The 21,311-nt window shown below is 36.0% G+C and overlaps 1 protein-coding gene across 3 annotated transcripts in view; it reads right to left on the bottom strand.

Moving 5' to 3' along the window:
• Positions 1-21,311, bottom strand: part of LOC150100482 (apicoplast pyruvate carrier 1-like) — a 227,937-nt gene that overhangs the window by 125,207 nt on the left and 81,419 nt on the right. For all 3 annotated transcript variants that reach the window (XM_090402955.1, XM_090402954.1, XM_090402956.1), the window contains exon 3: positions 4,653-4,918. In XM_090402955.1, the coding sequence (XP_090259081.1) occupies positions 4,653-4,918 (266 nt within the window). The remainder of the gene's footprint in view (positions 1-4,652; positions 4,919-21,311) is intronic.

Here is a 21,311-nt window from a genome sequence, read left to right on the forward strand (position 1 = left end):
CCAAATGAAAGGTGGACAAAATGAACACTGAGTGGATATCAAGAGAAGGAAAGATTGCTAAAGAACAAGATAGAGGGATGATCTATAAAAGTTTGACATGTTGTGTGTGTGGTGGGGCAGTTTAAAGGAGGCAGAGGGTTACAAGTGAGGTTCCACAGGGCTCAGTACTGGGCTCCAGTGGCGGATTTAGGCATTAAGGAGCCCGAGGCATTTGCGATTTTCGGAGCCCTTTAAATTGTTAAGTTACAAACAATTCATTTTAATTTTTTTAAAAAATATTTTATGTATAATTGCACAATGCATACACATACATGCATAACAATAATTACTTCACAACAAAAATTATAAAATGTTTTGTATACATATAAATATGAAAATAGGTAGGTAAGTAACTTTAATTGTATATTACATATTATAGGAACAATTCGATAATATTATAATCACATTCAGGTACAGTCTGTATTTTGCACATAAGTATTTTATGAAATTATACTGGCACTTTTCTACTTTTTGCAGCAGCAAATTTGACAATTAATAAATCAAATTCTAATTCTTGTAATACAGAATTTTCAATAAACATCGGTGACAAATTTGATAATCGATCTTGCCCCAATGAATTTCTTAAATAATTCTTGACATGCTTAAGGACGGAAAAAGATCTTTCTGCAAAAGCATTAAAAATAGGCATTGTTAAAAAAATTTTAGTAATGTTTCTACATTTGGAAAAGTTGACTGCAATCCGTTAATGATTGTTTTGTACATTTGAAATGGACATGTGATTTTTTCTTCTTTTATGTATTTTAAGAAAGGATGTACTTCGTCATGAAATAGCTAATTTCAATATCATTCTTATATATATTTCCCAATTTAGAAATGAAATCGTTTATGTCGTCTTTACTCATATCGTGATCAAAAAATAATTGAAAATGACTTCACACATTAGAATACGTTAATTTTGGTGGAAATTTCGGTACTCAATCTGTCACAAATCATATTATGAGTTTCAACGATGAACAATTTGTGACCTGTTAGAATTGTCGCGATCGCCTTATTTGATGCTGTATTTAATTCATCAAAATGTCTTTTTTGTTTCTTTATCCGGTTTATTTCATAATTTGTTTCATCGGTTAATAGATTTGCTTGTTGTTCTATGGTTTCAAAATCATTTCGTACATCCATTATAAAATTATGCAAAGATTTTAAAAGTCTCACACACTGCAACAAATGTGTTTGAACTTCTTGAAGCGAAAGACTTGTTATTTATTCTTTGCAATAATCTATCTCATAATATTGCTAACACTGCAATTTCGTATTTATTGAAATATTTTGACAATGTTTTGGCTTGCAATCTATTATCTGGTTTTTCAAGTTCATTTTCGCCTATTTTAATAAGAACAGTTTTAATATGTTTATAATTTAATCGCAAAGCAGATACGGCATCAGCTCGTGATGACCATCTTGTGTCACTGATTCTTTTAACATGTTTGGAATTTGTATCGGCAAAATTGTCTGTAAGTAAATTCCATCATTGCGTAGATTTAGAAAATAATTATATACATTCTGTACAAAATCGAAATAATAAACAGCCTTTGAACAAGCTTCTGCAGCAGAGTTTCCAATAATGTTAAGTGTATGAGTGGAACATGGAATGAAAATTGCTGATTCATTCAACATCCTAATTCTTGCTTGAAGACCATTATATTTGCCAGCCATATTTTCCGCATTGTTGTATGTTTGGCCATGACAATTTTTTATATCTAAAGATAGAGCATTTAAATTGTTAAAACGAATGCCTCTAAATTTTTTGCGTAATGGTTATTTAATTGCAGAAAACCAAAAAAATGGTCTATATAGCTCACATCGGGTGTGGAATCGACGATCAACGAATAATACAGGATTTCTCAAACTTCCAAAATTAATTTCTCCTTTACTTCAGTCCCCATTAAAGCAATAAATTCATCACATATCATATCAGATAAGTAATTAACCTTCCCGCTTCCGATATTATCATATCTTGTTAAATGATTTTTAATAAACTCATCAAACTGTGATAAATATTCTATACAAGTTATAAAATTTCCTCTTTTGTTAACACCACCAACACTTTCATCTTCTCTGTGCCCCCGAAATCCTAAACCCAAACTTACTAACAACTTTACTGTGGCTACAATTCTTTTTAAAACATCTGGCCAATATTTTTGTTCAATATTAATCTGATTAATCAAATGAGAATCAATACGTCCAGTTATTGACAATCTTTTTTTTTAAATCAATATTGAGGAAATATGTTCTTTAGAGCATTCATGTTCTTTTCAATGCGCGTTTAAGATTTTTCCAATCATTGTATCCTGTACTAAATTTAGTAATAGAACATGTTTGCAAACATAGCAGTAAATCATTTTGCTACTTTCTGAAAAAATAAGCCATTCTCGATATTCTTTTGTGCCATTTGCTTTTTCACAGTAAAAATGAACACTTGAAATATTTCTGTAGTATGTCTGATTTCTGTCATTATATTCATTATATTCTGTCATTGTGTCTCCGATATTGCACGGTTTATTATTTATAAAGTAATTTACCATTTTCTCCGATATTTTGCACGGCCATAAAGCGATAACTTTTGAAAAATTATCGGAGTCTGGTTGTTTATGTTGATCTGCATCAGCACCTCTTTCTTTTTCTTCTTTGACATTTTCCTCTGTGTCTTGCACATTTCATTCAAGTTCAGCATTGTCGGTTGTTTCATCATATTTGGAACCTTCTTCTTCCTTCGCAGAATTTTCTTCATTTCGTTCAGCGTTTTCTATTATGTTATCATTTCTTAGACTATCTTCTTCTTTTTCATCTCGTTCATTACGTTTTGGTTTACGATCTTCGTTGCTCTGAAATTTAGATGAAGATGAAGTCAAAAAAACCTCCAAGGAGTTTTTTTGAGAGTGATAATTTTTCTTTTTCGTTTTGTCGTTTTCTTTTTTCTGCCCCGGACAAGTACGTTTGTTTCATGGCTAAAATATTAAATATGCATATATATTCAAAACAATTATTTTATAAATACAATTACAACAACTGGACCACAACAAAGGATAAAGGTTACTGAAGGTTACAATTTCATTGGTTCCTTAACCGTTTATACCGCCTTTACTTGAAGCAGTCAATTTGGAAAACAAAAATTAAAAGACATTTACTTTATTATATAGTTACAATTAAACAACAGTACAGACAGTAGTTCCAAGAATTAAGACAAATCTGAAACAAAATGAAATATTAGTTTTTCAAATTTTTACTAAAAAAATATATAGTGCGGGCTGGGGGCTCCTAGCCCACCTTCTCCGCCTGTGCCTAAATCCGCCACTGCTGGGACCTATATTGTTTAACCTTTATATCAATGAGATTGTCAGTGGATTGCAGGGGGATAGTCAGTTGTTTGCAGATGATGTGAATGAAGCTGAGAAGGGTTATTACTAATAGTGCAGACGTGGTAGCCCTGCAAGAGGATTTGAATAAGCTAGACAGATGGGCAAATGAATGGAGGTGTCGGTTTAATGCAGCAAAATGTAAGGTCTTGAGGTTTGGGACACATCGATGGGATGCTGCATACTCTATTGGAGGAGCTATACTGGAGGAAGTAGGGGAGACAAGAGATCTGGGGGTGATGATTGATAGAAACCTGAAATTCAGGGGACATATTGGTGAAGGTAACAAGGTGAAGGTGGTGAAGGTAACACAGATGATTGCTGCAATAATGAGAAAGACGCTAACCTGCAGAGACAAAAGAGTTATCATTCCATTGTATAAGATTCTGATCAGATAGCACTTAGACTATTGTTCTCAGATTTGGTCCCAAGGAATTGAAGGGGATAAATTAACTGTGGAAAGGGTACAAAGGCAGATAACAAAGACAGTGTCAGGACTGTACAATGTTACTTATGAGAATCGACTGAGGGAATGTGAATTGCAGAGTTTGGTGGATAGAAGAAGGAGAGGTTGAGACTTTTTGAGACTTTTAAACTGTTGAGAGGTGGTTACAGGGTTGACACTGGGGAGTTCTTTCGCTTGGTTGAACAGCAGGAAGGAGTGATGACAAGGGGCCATCCCTGGAAGTTACGAAAGGAAACTGTGAACAAGAAAATGAGGAGTGGTTTCTTTGCATGGAGAGTGGCTGAACCGTGGAAAGCATTGCCTGATGGAGTGGTGAGAGCGAGAACGGTCAATGAGTTTAAGGAGTGGTATGATAGACTTTGTGTTTCCTAGGCAGGACCTCCCACGATGATTCTTTTGACTCCTTGGAGGCCTAATAATAATAATAATAATAATAACAATAATGATATTGTGAACATTGGCTAAGGACAGACAGATTTGGAAAGTTAAGGAGGCTTATATCGAGCGATGGGTGGAAGAAGAAGTTGATGGCTATTTAGCTTCACTCCTCTAATACTGACTAGTTAAAGCTCAGCAACTGCATTATTGTTATTGTGAGACTTTATAGACATAGTGTAACAGTTGGTTAAATGATCTAAAATGAGTAGCAAACACCAAATAAGATTAAGACTGTATATAATTTTCTTTTTAAGCACTTAGCTTTAAATAATAAATAAAAATTAATTTGTGAGAGAAAGAGAAAGAAAGAGAGATAATAAATTGCTCTAATTTACCTGAATATAAAACAACCTATTAGGCTTGTCCATCTTGGCCCAATTTTTGATTCAAGAAGGCCACCTACTGCCATTGTGGAACCTTGCCCAAGAATGGCCACTGCATTTATCCAAATTGATTTGCTATAATCTGCAGTTGGCTGTACTCGATTTCTTAGATATGATGTCATATAGGTATTCATGTTTCCAAAAGTGTAAAAAGTACCAAGGGTTAGATGAATAAGAATTCCCCCTACCACAGAAAGGATACCTCTAATTTCTGGCATCTGGCAAATTCAAAAAAGAATACACATGCATAACTAACATGTTACAGTTTTTTTACTATCCAAGTAAATATTAAAAATAATCTCTCGTTGTAAATTATGGTACAATGAAAATAAACAAACAAAATATCTGTGGAATTTAATAAATATATATTAAAAATAAAACTTAAGTTCTGCACTGAGCTGACTAAAACTAAGAAATATTCTATAATTTAAGATATATAAAATCTAATCATAAAGAAGCAATATAAAAAAAAAAAAATTATGAATTTAGGTAATAAAACTTCCAAAGCAGTAAAAATGCTAATTATTAGAAAGAAAAAAAAAGACATGCGTAATATGTTATTTGTTATGGATGCAAGTATAATGTATGATAAAGTACTTTAATAATAAAGACATCCACAAGAACTAACTGTCCTCATGCATTCAATCAAGATGTTCTGTGAATAGCAGAAAAGATTAATGCCAAAGCACACATTTTTAACAGATATGGTAAATCAGGACTAACAGAATATATCCCGAAGATCTTCCAGGTAATACATGTTTACTTCAAGAATAAATTCAAGAGCCAGAAAGTAGTCACTAAATCAGTCAGAATACTGACAAATACCCCAACCTGAACAAGTGTAGGAGACACTATTGGTAAACCCTATCAGGTTTATAAAAAAAGCCAACTGACTTTGTTGTAACAAACCATTAGACCTAATATAAAGAATGCAGCCTATAATAGAAAATAGCATAATATACACAATATAATATGAATGGAGTGCATTTTGTGAATGTGTGGGAGGAATTTGAGGGATGGATGGAATTGTATAAAGAAGATGAGCTGCATTTAAATGGTTTTGGTGTGAGTCTGCTGGGGAGATTGTTACTGGCAGGAGAGGTAATGACTGTAATGAATATATCTGAGGTGGTGTGAAGTGATATGAAAGAGCAAAAAAGCAGGGTAGGGAGAGGTATTTGTTCACTTGCAAATGGGGAGGTGAATATTATGAATGAAGTAAATGAGAGTGTGGAGGTACAACACAAACAGGGAAACGGGGGGAGTCAGGGTGGATGAGGAGAAACTTTATGAAGCACGTGGATGCTGAATTCAGAGGTGAATGTGTAAGTGGGCAAACACAGATTGAGATGCCCTGGGATGGGTGGGAAGAGTTTAGGTGTGAGGAAAGTTGTAGAATTGGTGACAATATAGAGGAAGTAACTGGGGAAGGTACTGAAGAGTCACATCGTAGGAGTGACGTTCGTAGGACTTGTAGAAGCAGTAATGATTTCTTATGCTTATTCAATAATGCTAGAAGTATTCGAAATAAGGGGAACAAAATTGTTGCTTTGCTTGAGTCTGTTTGCCCCAAAATTGTTGGTATAAGTGAGATGTGGTTAGATGATGATGACATCCTAACAGGAATAGAGATGAATGAATATGATATTTTTCATGAAGATAGACAAGGAAGAAAGGGAGGAGGAGTACTGTTAATGGTAGCAGATGAGTTGTGCCCATCTAAGGTGGATTTGCAAGGTGAAATAGTGGTCACTGTTTTGAGGCAGTATGGTGGTAGAAGTAAATAGGATGAAATATTTAGTTGGGTGTTGCTATAGACCTGCAATATGGATGGTAATGAGAAGGAAATGTATAGGCAAATTAGCCTAGCTAGCAAGAAACGAGTTTCATTATGGGTGACTTTAATTCTGGTAATATAGACTGGAAGCAAGAGACTGCATCTGGGGGTAAAGAAAATGAATTTTTGGAGTTTTTGAAAGATAATTACCTTAGGCAGCATGTAACGGAGGGTAGATGAGGATCAAGAGTATTGGATTTGATCATCTCATCAGATGATGTTATTATAAATGAGGTGTCAAATCTTCCACCAGTTGGTGAGAGTGACCACGAGGTGATCACATGCAGGGTGACCAGTCATTCGAGGACGTCTGTTAGAAAGGGATATATGTGGAATTATAAGACTGGTAATTAAGAAAAGCTCAGGAAACAGCTTGCGATAATAAACTGGAAAGAGGAACTGGATGGAAAGGATATCAATGCTGGTTGGACCATACTCGAGAACTATTTCATATCAGAGTGTATTCCAAGGGTTAAGAGGATAAATAGAGTGGGTGTAAAATGGATGAATCAAGAGATAAGGAATGCAATCTGGAAGAAGAAGGTATTATGGAAGAAACATAAAATGAATATTTATAACAACCAGTTGCATGAGAAGTACAAAGAGCAGGGGAGGAAGGTGACTAGCTTGATAAGGGTAGCAAAAATGCAGTATAAGCAGCAGTTAGCTAAAGCGACCAAAAAAAAATCCTAAGGAGTTTTTTCGATATGTGGCCAGTAGAAGAAAGAATGATTATGGTAGGATGGGATTGATTGGTGAAAACGGAGGAATGATAACCGCTGCGGAGGATATAGTTGAGATATTTAGTGAGCAATTTCTAAAGGTATTTCATTCTTGTAAATGTGGCATCATGCAGAACTTGAAAGCAGTGGTAAAGGAGGAGGAGGAACTGTTAGTAGGTGAACAGGAGGTATATGAGGAATTGAAGAGACTTGATGTAAATAAGGCAGTGGGACTTGATGCTGTTTCACCACGTGTCTTGAGGGAACGTGCCAGAGAGTTAACAAACAGCTTTTAAATATCTTTTCAACATGAGTCTCTCACTGGGTCAAGTTCCAAAAGAGTGGAAAGAGAGTAAAATTGTTACAATTCATAAGGGGGTGATAAGAGTAAGGCTTTGAATTATAGACCAGTATGTGTGTCTGGAGTTGTGGTCAAGGTAATTAGAGAACTTAGTTAGGAATAAGATTCAGAATTGGGTTGACAACAGAAAAATACTCTTTGGTGGCCAGCATGGATTTACTAAAGGAAGATCATGCTTTAGAAATCAGCTTACTTTTTATAATAAAGTGACAAATGCGTTGGATAAGGGTGTTGCGTATACAGTGGTATATTTAGATTTTGCAAAGGCGTTTGATAAATTGCCACATGACAAGCTGGTAATTAAATTGGAACAGATGGGGCTGAACAGTAGATTGGTTTGCTGGATTGGAGATTGGATGTCTGATAGGTATCAGTGAGTTGTCTATGGAGGCGCGATATCCCAGAAGAGGAAAGTTACTAGTGGTGTACCGCAAGGGTCTGTTTTGGGTCCATTTCTGTTTAATTTGTATGTAAATGATATTTGGAGAGGTCTGAATGGTGATGTGCAGTTGTTTGCAGATGATGCAAAGTTGGGGAGAGCTATCAGGAGTAGTGTGGATGCTGTAGCTTTGCAAGAGGACTTGAATACCCTGGCTGAATGGGTAAATGAGTGGGGATGTCAATTCAATATTTCAAAGTGTAAGGTTTTGAAATTTGGGAAGCAGAGATGGGATGTAAAGTACACAATCGGCAGAAATATCTTGGAAGAGGTAGAGGAGATGAGAGATTGTAGAATGTCTCATCTCCTGTATGAATCTGGGAGTGATTGTAGACAAGGATCTAAAATTTCGGGGACATGTTACTAAAATTGTGAAGACAACACAGCGGATAATGGGAATGATGTGGAGGACATTGACTTGTAGAAGTAAAGATGTTATGGTTCCTTTGTATAAGGCTTTGATCAGGCCACATATGGATTACTGTGCACAGATCTGGTCACCTGGTTTTCAAAAAGATGAAATTGCGATGTAAAAAGTTCAGAGGTGATTGACTAAGGTGGTTTCTGGTCTCTGGAATGTGGAGTATGATGACAGATTGACAAAATGCAATTTGCAGAAATTGGTGGATAGAAGGAGGAAGGGGGGATATGATTGAGACATATAAGCTGTTAAGAGGTCATTACCAGATTAATGTCAGGGAGGTTTTGCACAGAATGGGTGAGGATAGCAGGAGAACAAGAGGTCATTCCTGGAAGCTGTATAAGGAGGGTGTGAGCAAGGGAGTGAGGAGCAGGTTTTTTGCATGGAGAGTGGTGAGTGATTGGAATGCTTTGCCCGAGTGTGTGGTGAGTGCAGAGACAGTGAATATATTTAAGGCACAGTATGATAAACTGTGTGTATAATAGTGGACCTCCCATGATGAGTCTTTGAATCCATGGAGGTTTTATAATAATAATAATAATACATAATATAAAAATTGGGTAGCATCCTACAGCAGACCTGTGTTTGGAGAGCTCTGAAAGCTAAGTTGTTTAGTTTAGAAAAAATAGCAATATTAGTTAAATATTGTATTGTGGTGTTAATTAAATTTAAGTTAATTTTTATTTAAATATAGTTAATACAAGTCATTCTGCACAGTAAATTACATAGAGTGGCACATGGCATCAAAGCATAATTGTTTATGGAATTCAACCAGAGGAACTTCATTCATTGCAATGTCTGCAAGATGTACCCATAACTGAAGGTGAATGGACTCTGATTTGAAAATGACAGTGGTGAGAGAGTGTGCTGAAAATGCTAATGTCCAAAGTGAGGTCAGGTCAAGAGATTTAAGCAGTAGATTGAACAAAGAATATGTGTGAAAATGTGTGCGAAGGTGTAACAGAAGACAGGATTGAAAGAGAGATTAAAAGTGACATGATTAAAAAAGACAGTAAAAGTGATGATCAAAAGAATGGTAGTATGATGGATGTAAAGAATGAAGAGTTGAATATAATAAGGGAAATAGCTCGGTTATGAGGAGTGATATACAGGTCAAAGCGTGAGCCAGAGCAAATGCAGAAATGTCTAGCGAGTGGTTCAGCTAAGAACAGAAAGAAAGAAGTACAAGAAAAGAGAAAAGAATGCTTTACTAAGAGAGAAGGAAAAATTAAAGAGAGAGTCTTGTATAGCGATTCTATCATAAGAGGTGTACTTAGTGAGAGAGTGACAAAATTATGCTTCCAGGGTACAAAAATTAACGATGTTAGCGAAGCTATCAGAATGCAAAATGGTAAAGTGAAAGAGTTTATTGCTTTGGCTGGAATGAATGATTTGAAAGGAGAAAAGTATAGTATAAAGAGGTTCATTAAAAGTTACAAAAGTAGCAAAAGAAAAGAGTGAGAAAGTTAAGATACTTAGTCTGCTGCCATGGTATGACAGAGTTGAGCTGAGGAGGGCCATATTAACAAATGAGTTGATGCAGAGGAGGAATGATGCAGAGTTTGTGGATGTGTAGAGTTAGTTTGACATTTGACAGGTGAAAGGACTAGAAGGATGGTTTGCATGGATTTGGTGTTCAGAGTCTGCAAAAAGTGTTAGTGAAAGTGGAAATCTGAGAAACTAGAGCTTTTAGAGAGAGCAGAAAGCTGTTGAGTGGATATGCAGATATCAATGAGGCAGTTGAGTAAGAATGTGCATAAAATTCCTAAGTTAGTACCACTGGTAACAAACCAGAAAGGGATAGTTAGTACGAAGCATCAGGATAGCATTGGGCTTAAGGGACTTATGTACAATAATGCCAGGAGCATTTGGAATAAAGGGGATGGTGTTTTCTGCATTTGCTGATTCATCCTGGCCAAAGGTTATTGGCATTAGTTAGAGATGGCCAACTAAAGATGATACAGTTAGTGGGAAAGAATGTAAAGGGTACAGTGTTTTCAGGGAGAATAGAGAAAAAAGATGAGGGAAGAGTAGTAGTATTATCAATGATAGCTGCTGAACTGCAACTAAAGAGAGTAAGAGTTCAACTGAAGGCCACTGAAAATAGCACATTTGAAGTCATCTGGTGTTAGATAGTGGCCAGCAAAACAAAATATACAGCTGGTTGCTTCTATAGACCAAGGGATGTATGAGGGTGGTCTGAAAAGTTCTGGGCCTAACAATGAAAAAACAAATTTATAATTTCAAAATTATTTTTATTTTTCAACATAATCTCCTTTAAGATTAATATATTTATTCCAGTGATGCTCCAGCACCATTATCCCATTCCTGTATGGTTCTCAGTGAGATCTGCAAAATACCCCTCTATCACCTCTTGATTTGAAGAAAAACACTGACCAGCAAAGAAGAGTTTTAGTTTTGGGAAGAGACAGAAGTCGGAGGAAGCCAAATCTGGGGAATAGGGTGGATTTTCCAACAACTCATAGTGAAGATCCCTTAATTTTCTTGCCAAAACACCTTCGTGGGCAGGTGCATTGTCCTGGTGAAAGATGATTTTTTTCTTCTGCAAACCAGGTCTTTTCTCACGAATTTTTTCGTCTATCTGGTTAAAAGATCGGAATAATATTCCCCGGTTATTGTTTTATCCTTTTCAAGATAATTAATAAACAAAATGCCTTTAGCATCCCAAAACACCGCTGCCATGACCTTTCCTGCTGATGGAACCGACTTTGTCTTCTTTGGCACCTGTCCACTGTTGACTGCTGTTTGGATTCTGGTGTGTAATGGTGAATACAAGTCTCATCCATAGTAATAAATCAATGCACAAAATCAGTTTTATTCTTGTTAAAATGCTGCAAGCACTGCTCAGAGATTTTCATGCGAGTGTGTTTTTGATCTTTTGTGAGCAAGCGCGGCACCCATCTTGTGCAAAGCTTTTTCATTTGCAATTCTTCATGCAAAATATATCCTACACGTTCTTTTGAAATACCTATAGTTTCGGCAATTTCATGCACTTTGACTCTCCAGTCATCCAATATTTCTAGTCACTTGATCAATGATTTCTGGTGTTATACTTTTTGGACGTCCTTTACATGGATCATCTTCAAGGCTGGTACAGCCGCATTTAAACTCGGCAGCCCATTTCTTAATTATTGAAAATGAAAGAGAAGAGTACCCATAAATGTTTATGAATTTCTTTTGCCGTTAAACCTTCTTTAACAAAGAATATTATAACCACATGATACTCAATTTTATCCATTTCAAGGGATATACAAACAACACTTTTGCTTCAGACAGCTATATAAAACAAACTACTTGATAGAATGACTTTGCAATTTCACATGGATGTTTATGACAGATGTACCAACTTAGAAAAAAAATCTTGCCGATAGTGTTGCCACCTATGGGCAAGGCTGAGAACCTTTCAGACTACCCTTGTAAAAGAAAGAATGTTTATGGCAGAATGATTTTAATGAATGCCAATGGTAGGGGGGCAACCGAATCAGATGAAATAGCAGAATTACTAAGTGAACACTTTGCAAGAGTATATTATCCAGGTGGAGATACTGCAGTAACAAGAGAGGCAAAGATTTATATGGAAACTGAGATAAATGAACTGGAAGTGAATAGCATATTACAGAACCTTGATGTGAATACAGCTATGAGATTAGATGATATACAAGCTCGAGTTTTATGAGAGGGTGTTAGGGAATGAGCATTGTCTTTGACTATGTTATTTAATCTAAGTCTCAGTTCTGGGTTATAGGAGGTAGAAAGAGGGAAAAATGGTTCCATTGCATAAAGGAGGCTCCAAGACTGAGGTAGCAAATTACTAACTAATCAGCATATCAGGAGTCATAGTGAAGGTACTGGAGAATTATCAAGAGCAAAACACAGGGTGGTATTTTGTGCTTCATAACTTACATTTTTGGCCAAGTGGTTAGCGTAGCTGCTCTCCAGATCCTGCTGTGGGCATGGATGTTTATGATTGTCTGTGAAAGTACTAGTGTTGGTGGTGGGCAGTAGATGACATTGGTGTACACAATGCGGTTTGCTATAGTTGGTGGACAGTGGTGGAGGCAAAGAGTTGTAGAGTAGGTGTCCTTGGACTCCTTGGAGGTGTCACATAATAATAATAATAATAATAATAATACAGTAAGAGCTAAGTGGATAAAGGTAATCAGTTTACAGTGATACTGCTGGACTTTTCAAAGGCTTTTGATAGAATACTACATGGAATTCTAATTAATAAATTGTGCACATGGGAATGGATATAAAGTTGGTGAAGTAGATAAGAGGGTGGTTGATGGAGAAATACCATACTGTATTTTATTCAGGAGTAGAGCCCTGTGACATGCCACTGTGACTAGTAACACAGGGCTCTGTTCTTGGGCCACTACTATTGAAAAGATTATTAGCTATGTAACTGTACCAGCCATGGAACTGTACTCCAGGAAAGTGATGAAGCTAAGTATATGGAGGTGTCAGGATGGGGAGCTAAATTTTAGAGGACATATTGCAAAAGTGGCTAAAGCAGCTCATTGAATTATTTAGTTACTAAAGATTTCCCTAATGAGCAGAGACAAGCAGGTTATTATGTATTATACCTGTTTATAAAGCCCTGGTAAGACCTCATCAAGAAAATGGGTTGACAGGCATAAAAAGGGTGATATGATTCAGACATCTAAATTAAAGCCGCCGTAGTGCAATTGGAAAATAGCGGAGCACTACGCACTTCGATTGGAAAAGACCTGGGTTCGATTCTCGTCATGACGAGGGGAATCCTTATATATGGGCTTTTTCAGTTGAAGGTAAGTTAGCCAATCTCATAGAGTGGTAGCATTGTTTTTTTTTCTCCCAGAAACTAGGGTTTTTCATCCTGTGTACAGACAAATTGGCCTTCAGAACACATGCAATTTACAGACAAAAAATACTGTTGTTGGTGGTGATGGGCAACATATTTCGTTGATGGTAGTGGTGTCGTAGCTGGAGAATTACGTAGTAGTGGAGAGGATGAGATGTATTTAGCGAAATAGAGTTGTGTGCCCTCCCACATTGAGTTCTTGGACTCCCTAGGGGTGTCACTTAATAATAATAATAATTAACGAAGGTGTTAACAAGATTAATACAGAGGAAATTTTTCAGAACAGGTCTGGTGGTGGAAGAACTAGGGGTCATCTTGTAAACTGAGAAAAAGTGTAGTTAGCAGATGTAGCAAGACTAGATTTTTTGCTTGGATAGTGGTGAATAAACAGAATAGGTTGCCAGAATCTGTTGTGTGTCAGGACTTTGAATGAGTTCAAAGCAAAGTATGGTAGATACTGAGCAAATGTTGGATAGTACTGACATGATGTTTAGGGCCTCCCTCGATGAGTCTAAGTTGCACAGATAATAATAATAATAATATAAAGGAAGATGGAATACAAAATTAGTACAAATACCCTAAAATAGTTTTGTGGCATTTTCTAATACCGATTTTTCATTATAATATCTATACCCAACCAAGAGCTGCAGGTTCAACTACTGCTGCATGCATGGATATTTGTGAATGTGCATAAGTGTCTGTGATGATTTTCATTATTAAGTGTAAGCTGCCACAATCCTTATTGAAAGGCTTTTGTTTGTTTATTTGTTTGTTTAGAGTTTTTATGGTTATATTGTGCTAGTAAGCATCAAAGTAATACACAAGGCAAAAACTACTTGATAAATAAACAAAAGCATAAACAGGTATAGAAAAATAGATTTTTTATAAAAATCTATGAAAAGGTCAGTGCAAAAATGTGAATAAAAACAAGTGTTGTATAAAAGGTAGGTGCAAAAAGGTCTATGATAAACAAATATAAAAAAAAAAATTATAAAATGGATAAAAATGACCAGTTATTAAAAGTATAAAAACAACATTGTTTAAATAAAATAATGTAAACTCCTAAATAAAGTGAAAAATATTGATTTTCTGTAAAAATTTAAAATGAAAGAGACAGTTGACAAGTCTTATAAAATCTATATGAGTACATAGGGTTCACATAAATTATGAATAAGGCTAAAATAGTGACTGTGAGCATCAATGAAATAAGGGCAATATCAAAAAGGGAATGATGATTAGTCCCACACCACAGAAATCACAAACACACAGACTTGTCACCTCCACTCAACAGGAAGAAGTGTGTAAAACAACTATAATCTATGTGAAGCCAAGTAAGAACAATTTCCTCTTTAAGGTCCCTTAGTAGACTTGGCAAATTTGGTCACCCAGTTTTCATGATGAGGATACATTACAAAGGGTCAAAAGAAGCTTAACTAAAGTGTTAACTGTTCTTTGTACCATGGGGTATGAAGACAGACTGAAGGAATGCAATCTGCAAAGCCTTGTAAATAGGAAGAGGAGAGGGATGACTGAGTGGCAGGTTAATGTGGAAGAAATTTTTCCTATAATGAGAGAAGGGGTAGAACAAGAGGCCATCCCTGGAAACTATATAAGAAGAGTGTGAGCAAGAGAGTGAGGAGAAAGTTCTTTGCATAGAGAGTGGTTGGCAAGCAGAATGCATTGCCTGACAGTGCAGTGAATGCAGACACATTGAATGAGTTTCAAGCACAGTTTGATGAGTTTTGTAGTGACAGTGCATAACTCGTGCAATGAGTCTTTTGACTTTATAGTTTTGAGTTTTTGTTAATAATAATATTTGGCCCCATGGCTTAGATACATTAAACACATTTTTAGCATATTTAAATAGCCAACATCCAAAAATGCATGAGCTGTGCATGTGAGAGTGGGACCCCCCCCCCAAATGAGTCTTTTGACTCCATGGAAGTCTGTTGTTGATAATAACAGAAAAAGAAATAAACAACTGTCTCCATTCTTAGACACTAATTATGCATGTCTTCTTAAATACAGTGTTGATTGTATTTAAAAAGATTCCCCCTCCCCTAGAATATTTGCAAGGGATGCATTCTAAGGCTTACTGCAAATAGTGAAAATCCAAGAATAATTGATGGCTCCTCCATGGTTACCCCCTTTTCAGAAAAACATTTTTTTTTTAAGTAAGTGTATGGCCAAATGTCAGTGTTCAGTGGCTCATTTCTTCCACACCATTTTAAAGGGATATTTTCCTTCTTGAAATGTTAATAAAATAAAAATAAGAGAAATCAATAAAATTATTTATTAAATTTGTCAACATTTAAATCAAAACTAAAGAAAATAATTTTTTTATCCTATATATATGAACACACTTATCTTATTAGTAACAAAGCAAACATAAATCTTTTTTTTACAAAAAAATAATGTTATAGGGAGGTGCTTCCTTTTTAGATTCCCATGCTTCATTTCATTGTACAGCATATGGTATATTTTTGTTCTTTAAATGAAAGCAATATGAAAACTGCTTGAGTCTAAATAGATCCTAGCATCCATTGGTTACTTTTTGCCTTTAAATTTCTCAAAGAAAATCTCTTAAATCCTTCAAAACAACCTTTACTGGCAGTGAAGGCTTTTGTAGAATTTTTATTTCATTTCAGAGGATGATCCTTCTCCACCTTGTTCCTCATGATAATGATTATAAAGATATTTGCTTTTTCTCTTAAAATTGCCAAATCAATTACCAATTTTATTGGTAATCCCTTATTTATATTGTTTTCCATGCATAGCTCGGTACACTTTCCATTTTACTGAATGCTCTTTTTGGTAATAATATCTTTGCACTCATTGGAGCATTAGCCAAAAAACAACTGTGGATTTCTTTCTCCTTTTTTAAAAATGTAACTGCATTGTAGATTAAAGATACTTTCAGATCTATAATCTTATCTAAAAGTTCCACTTTCTTTGCCAATGTGAGAACATTTTTCTTCTCTTGGTTTCGAAAAATTGTCACATTTAAGTCCCATTTTTAGTAGATAAAGGTAAAAAGAAGAAGTGCTCACAGAAGACACACACAAATGTCACCATGATAATTTCACAACAACTTGCAACTGATGAAAAAGTTCGACTAGACCAGTATATGCCAGTGCCTTACCGAAATGACACACGCATATACAGCTGTGTGTGCGCACGTGTGCACAGCTGTGTGTGCGCACGTGCAAACAGCCAGTGCAGTACATACACAGGAAACAGACTAAATGCATCACTTATGGAAGCCACATTCCGAGCAGACCCACACAGGTGTCAACTGAATAAATTTATATTTAATAAGAGAGACATTAGCCAAAACTAAAATAGCTGTATACAAGACAGTGTTCAAACCAATTTTAATTTATGGATCTGAGAGCTGGGTTAGAAATAAAACTCTTGATCAACGATTGGAGACTACAGATATGAAAGTCCTGAAAACGATTAGGGAACTGAACAGATGGCATCAATGGCAGTATTATATTAAACTGAGGATATTAGGAAAGAATTTGACATATTGTTAGCATTCAGGAATGTGTTAGCAGAGCTAAGCTCAGGTAGTAAAGGTAGCTCAGGTAGGCCACTTAAACAGAATGGGAGAGGAAGCATTAGCTAAACAAGCATTCTTTGTAGGATGGCAGATAGGTGGATTGATAAAATGTGAATTAGAAGACAGAAATGTATCTGATAAGATACATTTCTGTCTTCTGATAATATTGGAATGTTGACAGATAACAGGGTAATCTGGAGAAAAATTGTTCATAAGAAGTTTGTAATGTAACTTTTCATGTAGTACTATCATAAGATCCTGTAAAATCCCTGAGAGTATATGTCAGGAATTTGATGATGTTGATGAGACCTATATTTCTTATCACTAGTACTAATTTTTCTATTTTTAATTTTTATATTTATAATAGGATAAAATGTAGCAAAAGAGTTCGATAACTGAACAAATAAAGAGTGCATTCAGTGTCACCACTGCACAGCTACAAATATTTGTTCACCAAATGCTGTATGGAAATGTGAATTTGGCATATGAAAGATGGTTTTGGAATGTCAATGTATTATTTCAAATGTGCAGACTGCACAAAAGATGAAAGATATCAAATTGAGGACCACCTCTATTTGGAACTATAAAGACATATGATTATGAATTAGGGTTATGGATTAATTATTGCTATTAAAAATATTTAATGACCATAATGTCTGAATGTACTCCAAAGTTCTTCAGGCAGTTAAACAGGTAGGCATGAAGTGGAAGAATGGTGATAATAACATGAGTGGTAAGGAAATAAATGCTCCTGAAACTGACAAAAAATACATAACATCATCAATGTGTGAAGGAATTTTGAAAGCCAAAAGGTTGAATAAGGTAGTAGATGTAAAATGGACGAATGATGAGCTTAAGCATGAAATCTAAAAGAAGAAGGTACTTTGGAGGCAGTATTATTACCATTATACAAGATGAATAATGGTAATAATCAGTCACATGAAGAGTATAAAGAACAAGTCAGGAGTATGACTCAGTTAGTAAGGAAAACAAAAGTGCATATAAGCAGAAATAGGCAAATAAGGTGAAGAAAAACCCTAGAGTTTTTTAGATATGTGACAAGTAGAAGGAAGAATGATTATGGTAAGATGATGTTAATGGATGAAAGTGGTAGAATGATAACAGCTGCAGAAGACATTGTTGAGGTATTCAGTGATCAATTTATAAGGGTGTTTCATCCTGATCAGGGTGGAATCATGAGTAACTTAAGTGTAGAGGACATATGAGAGGATGGCTTAATTGTGAAGTAAGCAGGAGGTATTTGAGGAAATAAATAGCCTTCATGTCCATAAGGCGATGGGATTTGATGACATATCACCATGCACCTTAAGGGAATGTTCCAGGGAATTGGCAGTAGCATTGGCATGCCTGTTTAATAAGAGTCTTATTAAACAAAACAGGTTCCAATGGAGTGGAAGGAGGGTAAAATTGTTCCACTGCATAAAGGTATAGAGATAAGATAAGGCTGTAGATTGAAATTATAGTCTAATCTGTATATCTGGATTTGTGGTGAAGGTACTGGAGAGATTGGCGAGAAATAGGATACAGAATTGGGATGATAATAGGAGTATTCTCTATAATTATCAGCAAGGATTTCTTAAAGGGAGATCATGTTTTACTAACTTAAGTGCTATAACAAGATAACAGATGTCTTGGACAAGGGAGATGCATATACAGTGGTGTACTTGGGTTTTGTAAAAGATTTTGATAGACTGCCACATGACAAACTGTTAAATAAATTGAAACAGATGGGATCAGATAACAGACTTCTGAGTTGGATCATTGACTGGCTGTCTGATAGGTTGTATGTGGGGGTGTAGTATCCTAAAAGAGGAAAGTCACTAGTGGTGTACCACAGGGGTCAGTTTTGGGACTATTGTTGTTCAATTTGTATGTTAATGATATTGGGTTTTTAACTGGTGATATGTAGTTGTTTGTTGATGATGCAAAATTGGGATAGCAAGGCAGAGTCAAGCAGATGTTATGATCTTACAGGAGGACTTGAACAGATTGCATGAATGAAGAGGTAAGTGGAATTTCAGTTCAATGTTGCAAAGTGTAAGGTTTGAGATTTGGTAAGCAATGATGGAATGTCAAGTATATACTTGGTGGGGAAACTTTAAAGGAAGTAGAGGAGATGAGAGATCTAGAAGTGATGGTGGAAAAGGATCTGAAATTCAGGGACCACATTGCACAAGTAGTGAAGACGTCACATTGAATAATGGCAATAATGAAGAGGAACCTGTCATGCAGAAATAGAGAGGTGGTGATGATGCCATTGTATAAGGCCTTAATATCAGGCATCGTATAGATTATTGTACACAGATTTGGTCAAGGGTTTTCATGGTTACAAGGATATGTTGGAAAGGATCCGGAGAAAATTCACAAAGGTGGTCAGTGGTCTTTGGAATGTGGAGTACGAGGAGATTGAGAGAATGTAAGTTGCAAAAGCCTCGTGAATAAGAGGAAGGGGGAGATATGATTGAGACATATAAGCTAGTCAGGGATTGTCATCAGGTTGACATGGAAGCAATTTTTCATAGAATGGGAGAGGGGATATAACAATTGGCCATCGCTGGAAACTGTATAAGGAAGGTGTAAGCAGAGGAGTGAGGAGAAGGTTCTTTGCATGCTCCATGCAAAGAACCTGCACTTCTTCACAGGACAAAGCACAAGACTGAAAGACTGCAGAAACAGAAAGAGATTAGTTGAACTCAGAACAGAAAAAAGCAAGTAGACTAAGCCAAAAAAAAAAAAAAGGAAGGGGGAGAGGGTGAATTTTGTAAATCTGCTATCACACTATGATTGAGGCAAACTGAGAAGGAGGGTGATGATAACTAATGAATCGATAACGAGTTGTGCGGAAGAACTGATGTAGAGTTTGTGGACCTATGGCCTGAGTTTGATGGATGGAAAGATTTGCAGTGCTGGCAGGTTGCACTAAAATGGATTCAGAGTTAGGTGTCTAGAAGGAGAGAGTTTTGTTCACTGAGAGTGTGGAAGTGCAAAGTCAGGAAAACTGAAGAAATTAGGGTAGATGCAGGCGAGTTTGTGTGAAGGCACTCAAGAAGTGAATGAATGTGCGAAGGAATAAAAAAACGCAGAATCTAGTCTCTGAGGCAACAATATTGAATGGGATAGTCAACTCAGGATGTAAAGGTGGTTGTGGCCTAAGGGCATGTCACAGTTTCTATATACTACTAATGTTAGAAGTATCAGAAACAAGGTGGAGGAGTTTTTGGCATTGATTAGTGCAATCTCACCAAAAAGTTATAGGCATTAGTAAGACTTACAAATTTACATTATATTACTAAGAGTAGTGGAAGACATTCATCAGCAGATTAGTAAGAGTGCAAGCCAAGTAATTATTATGGGGGACTTCACCTTTGGAGACATAGATCAGAATGAGGCAAGAACACATGGAGGGAAGGAAATTAAATATATGTACTTACTGATAATGAGAGATAATTACTTGAAGAAGAAGGTAACAGAGAGGACTTGGGTACGAGATTATGGACAGGTCTTTTGATCCTATAAAGAGATCCAACAATCTCGTGTGGGTACATTGGCAAGGTGGCTACATTGCCTACAATTATGGGAAAGTGATCATGTGGCCTTGACTTGGGAGGTAACAAAACGTAGAAATTCCAATTAAAAAGGGATATATGTAGAACTACAAAGCAGATGATTATGATACACTTAGGAGGCAGGTTGAAGCAATACCACAGCATAAAGATCTGCAAGGAAAGCATTTTCACAGTGCACAGTGAATATTCAATGGATTTCTGTTGAAGCAATATCACACTCTATACCCAAGGTCAAGAGGGTAAATTGGGTAGGAGTTAGATGGATAAGTAATATAATATCATTAAGCATGAACTGCAAAAAAAGAAAATGTTGTGGAGGGTATATAAGGAGAAAAGTAACTAGATAACTCATGAACAGTACAAGGATCAGATGAAGTAAAAGAGATGAGAGATCTACAGAGTTACTTAGAGATAATGAATTAGAGGTACTTAGGATATTGCAGAGTCTGAATGCAAATGCAGTTTTGAAATTGGATGAGATATCAGCTCAGGTCTGGTCACCTGGGTTTCTTGTGGATGAGGAAGTGTGGGAGAGGATCCAGATGATGAGTGGTCTATGGAATGCTCCCTATGAGGACAGATTAAGGATTTGTGTCTATCACATAGGTTAAAACAGTAACCTCACCGGGATGATATAAACTTGCAAAATAGTCACTCTGTAACTCAACTATTTTATCCACTTCTTTCTCCTTGTGACCATCGTCACTTATTAAGGTTAATCTTCTATTGTCATTCTTCCCCTTACTTACCACATAACTAAAGAACTCTTTGGGATTTCCTTTTGCCTGCTCGGCTAGATTCTTCTCATAATCTGA

This window comes from Typopeltis vanoorti, chromosome 13, assembly GCF_054136105.1.
Source record: "Typopeltis vanoorti isolate ZY-2024b chromosome 13, IOZ_Tvanoo_1.0, whole genome shotgun sequence".
NCBI classification, from domain to species: Eukaryota; Metazoa; Arthropoda; class Arachnida; order Uropygi; family Thelyphonidae; genus Typopeltis; species Typopeltis vanoorti.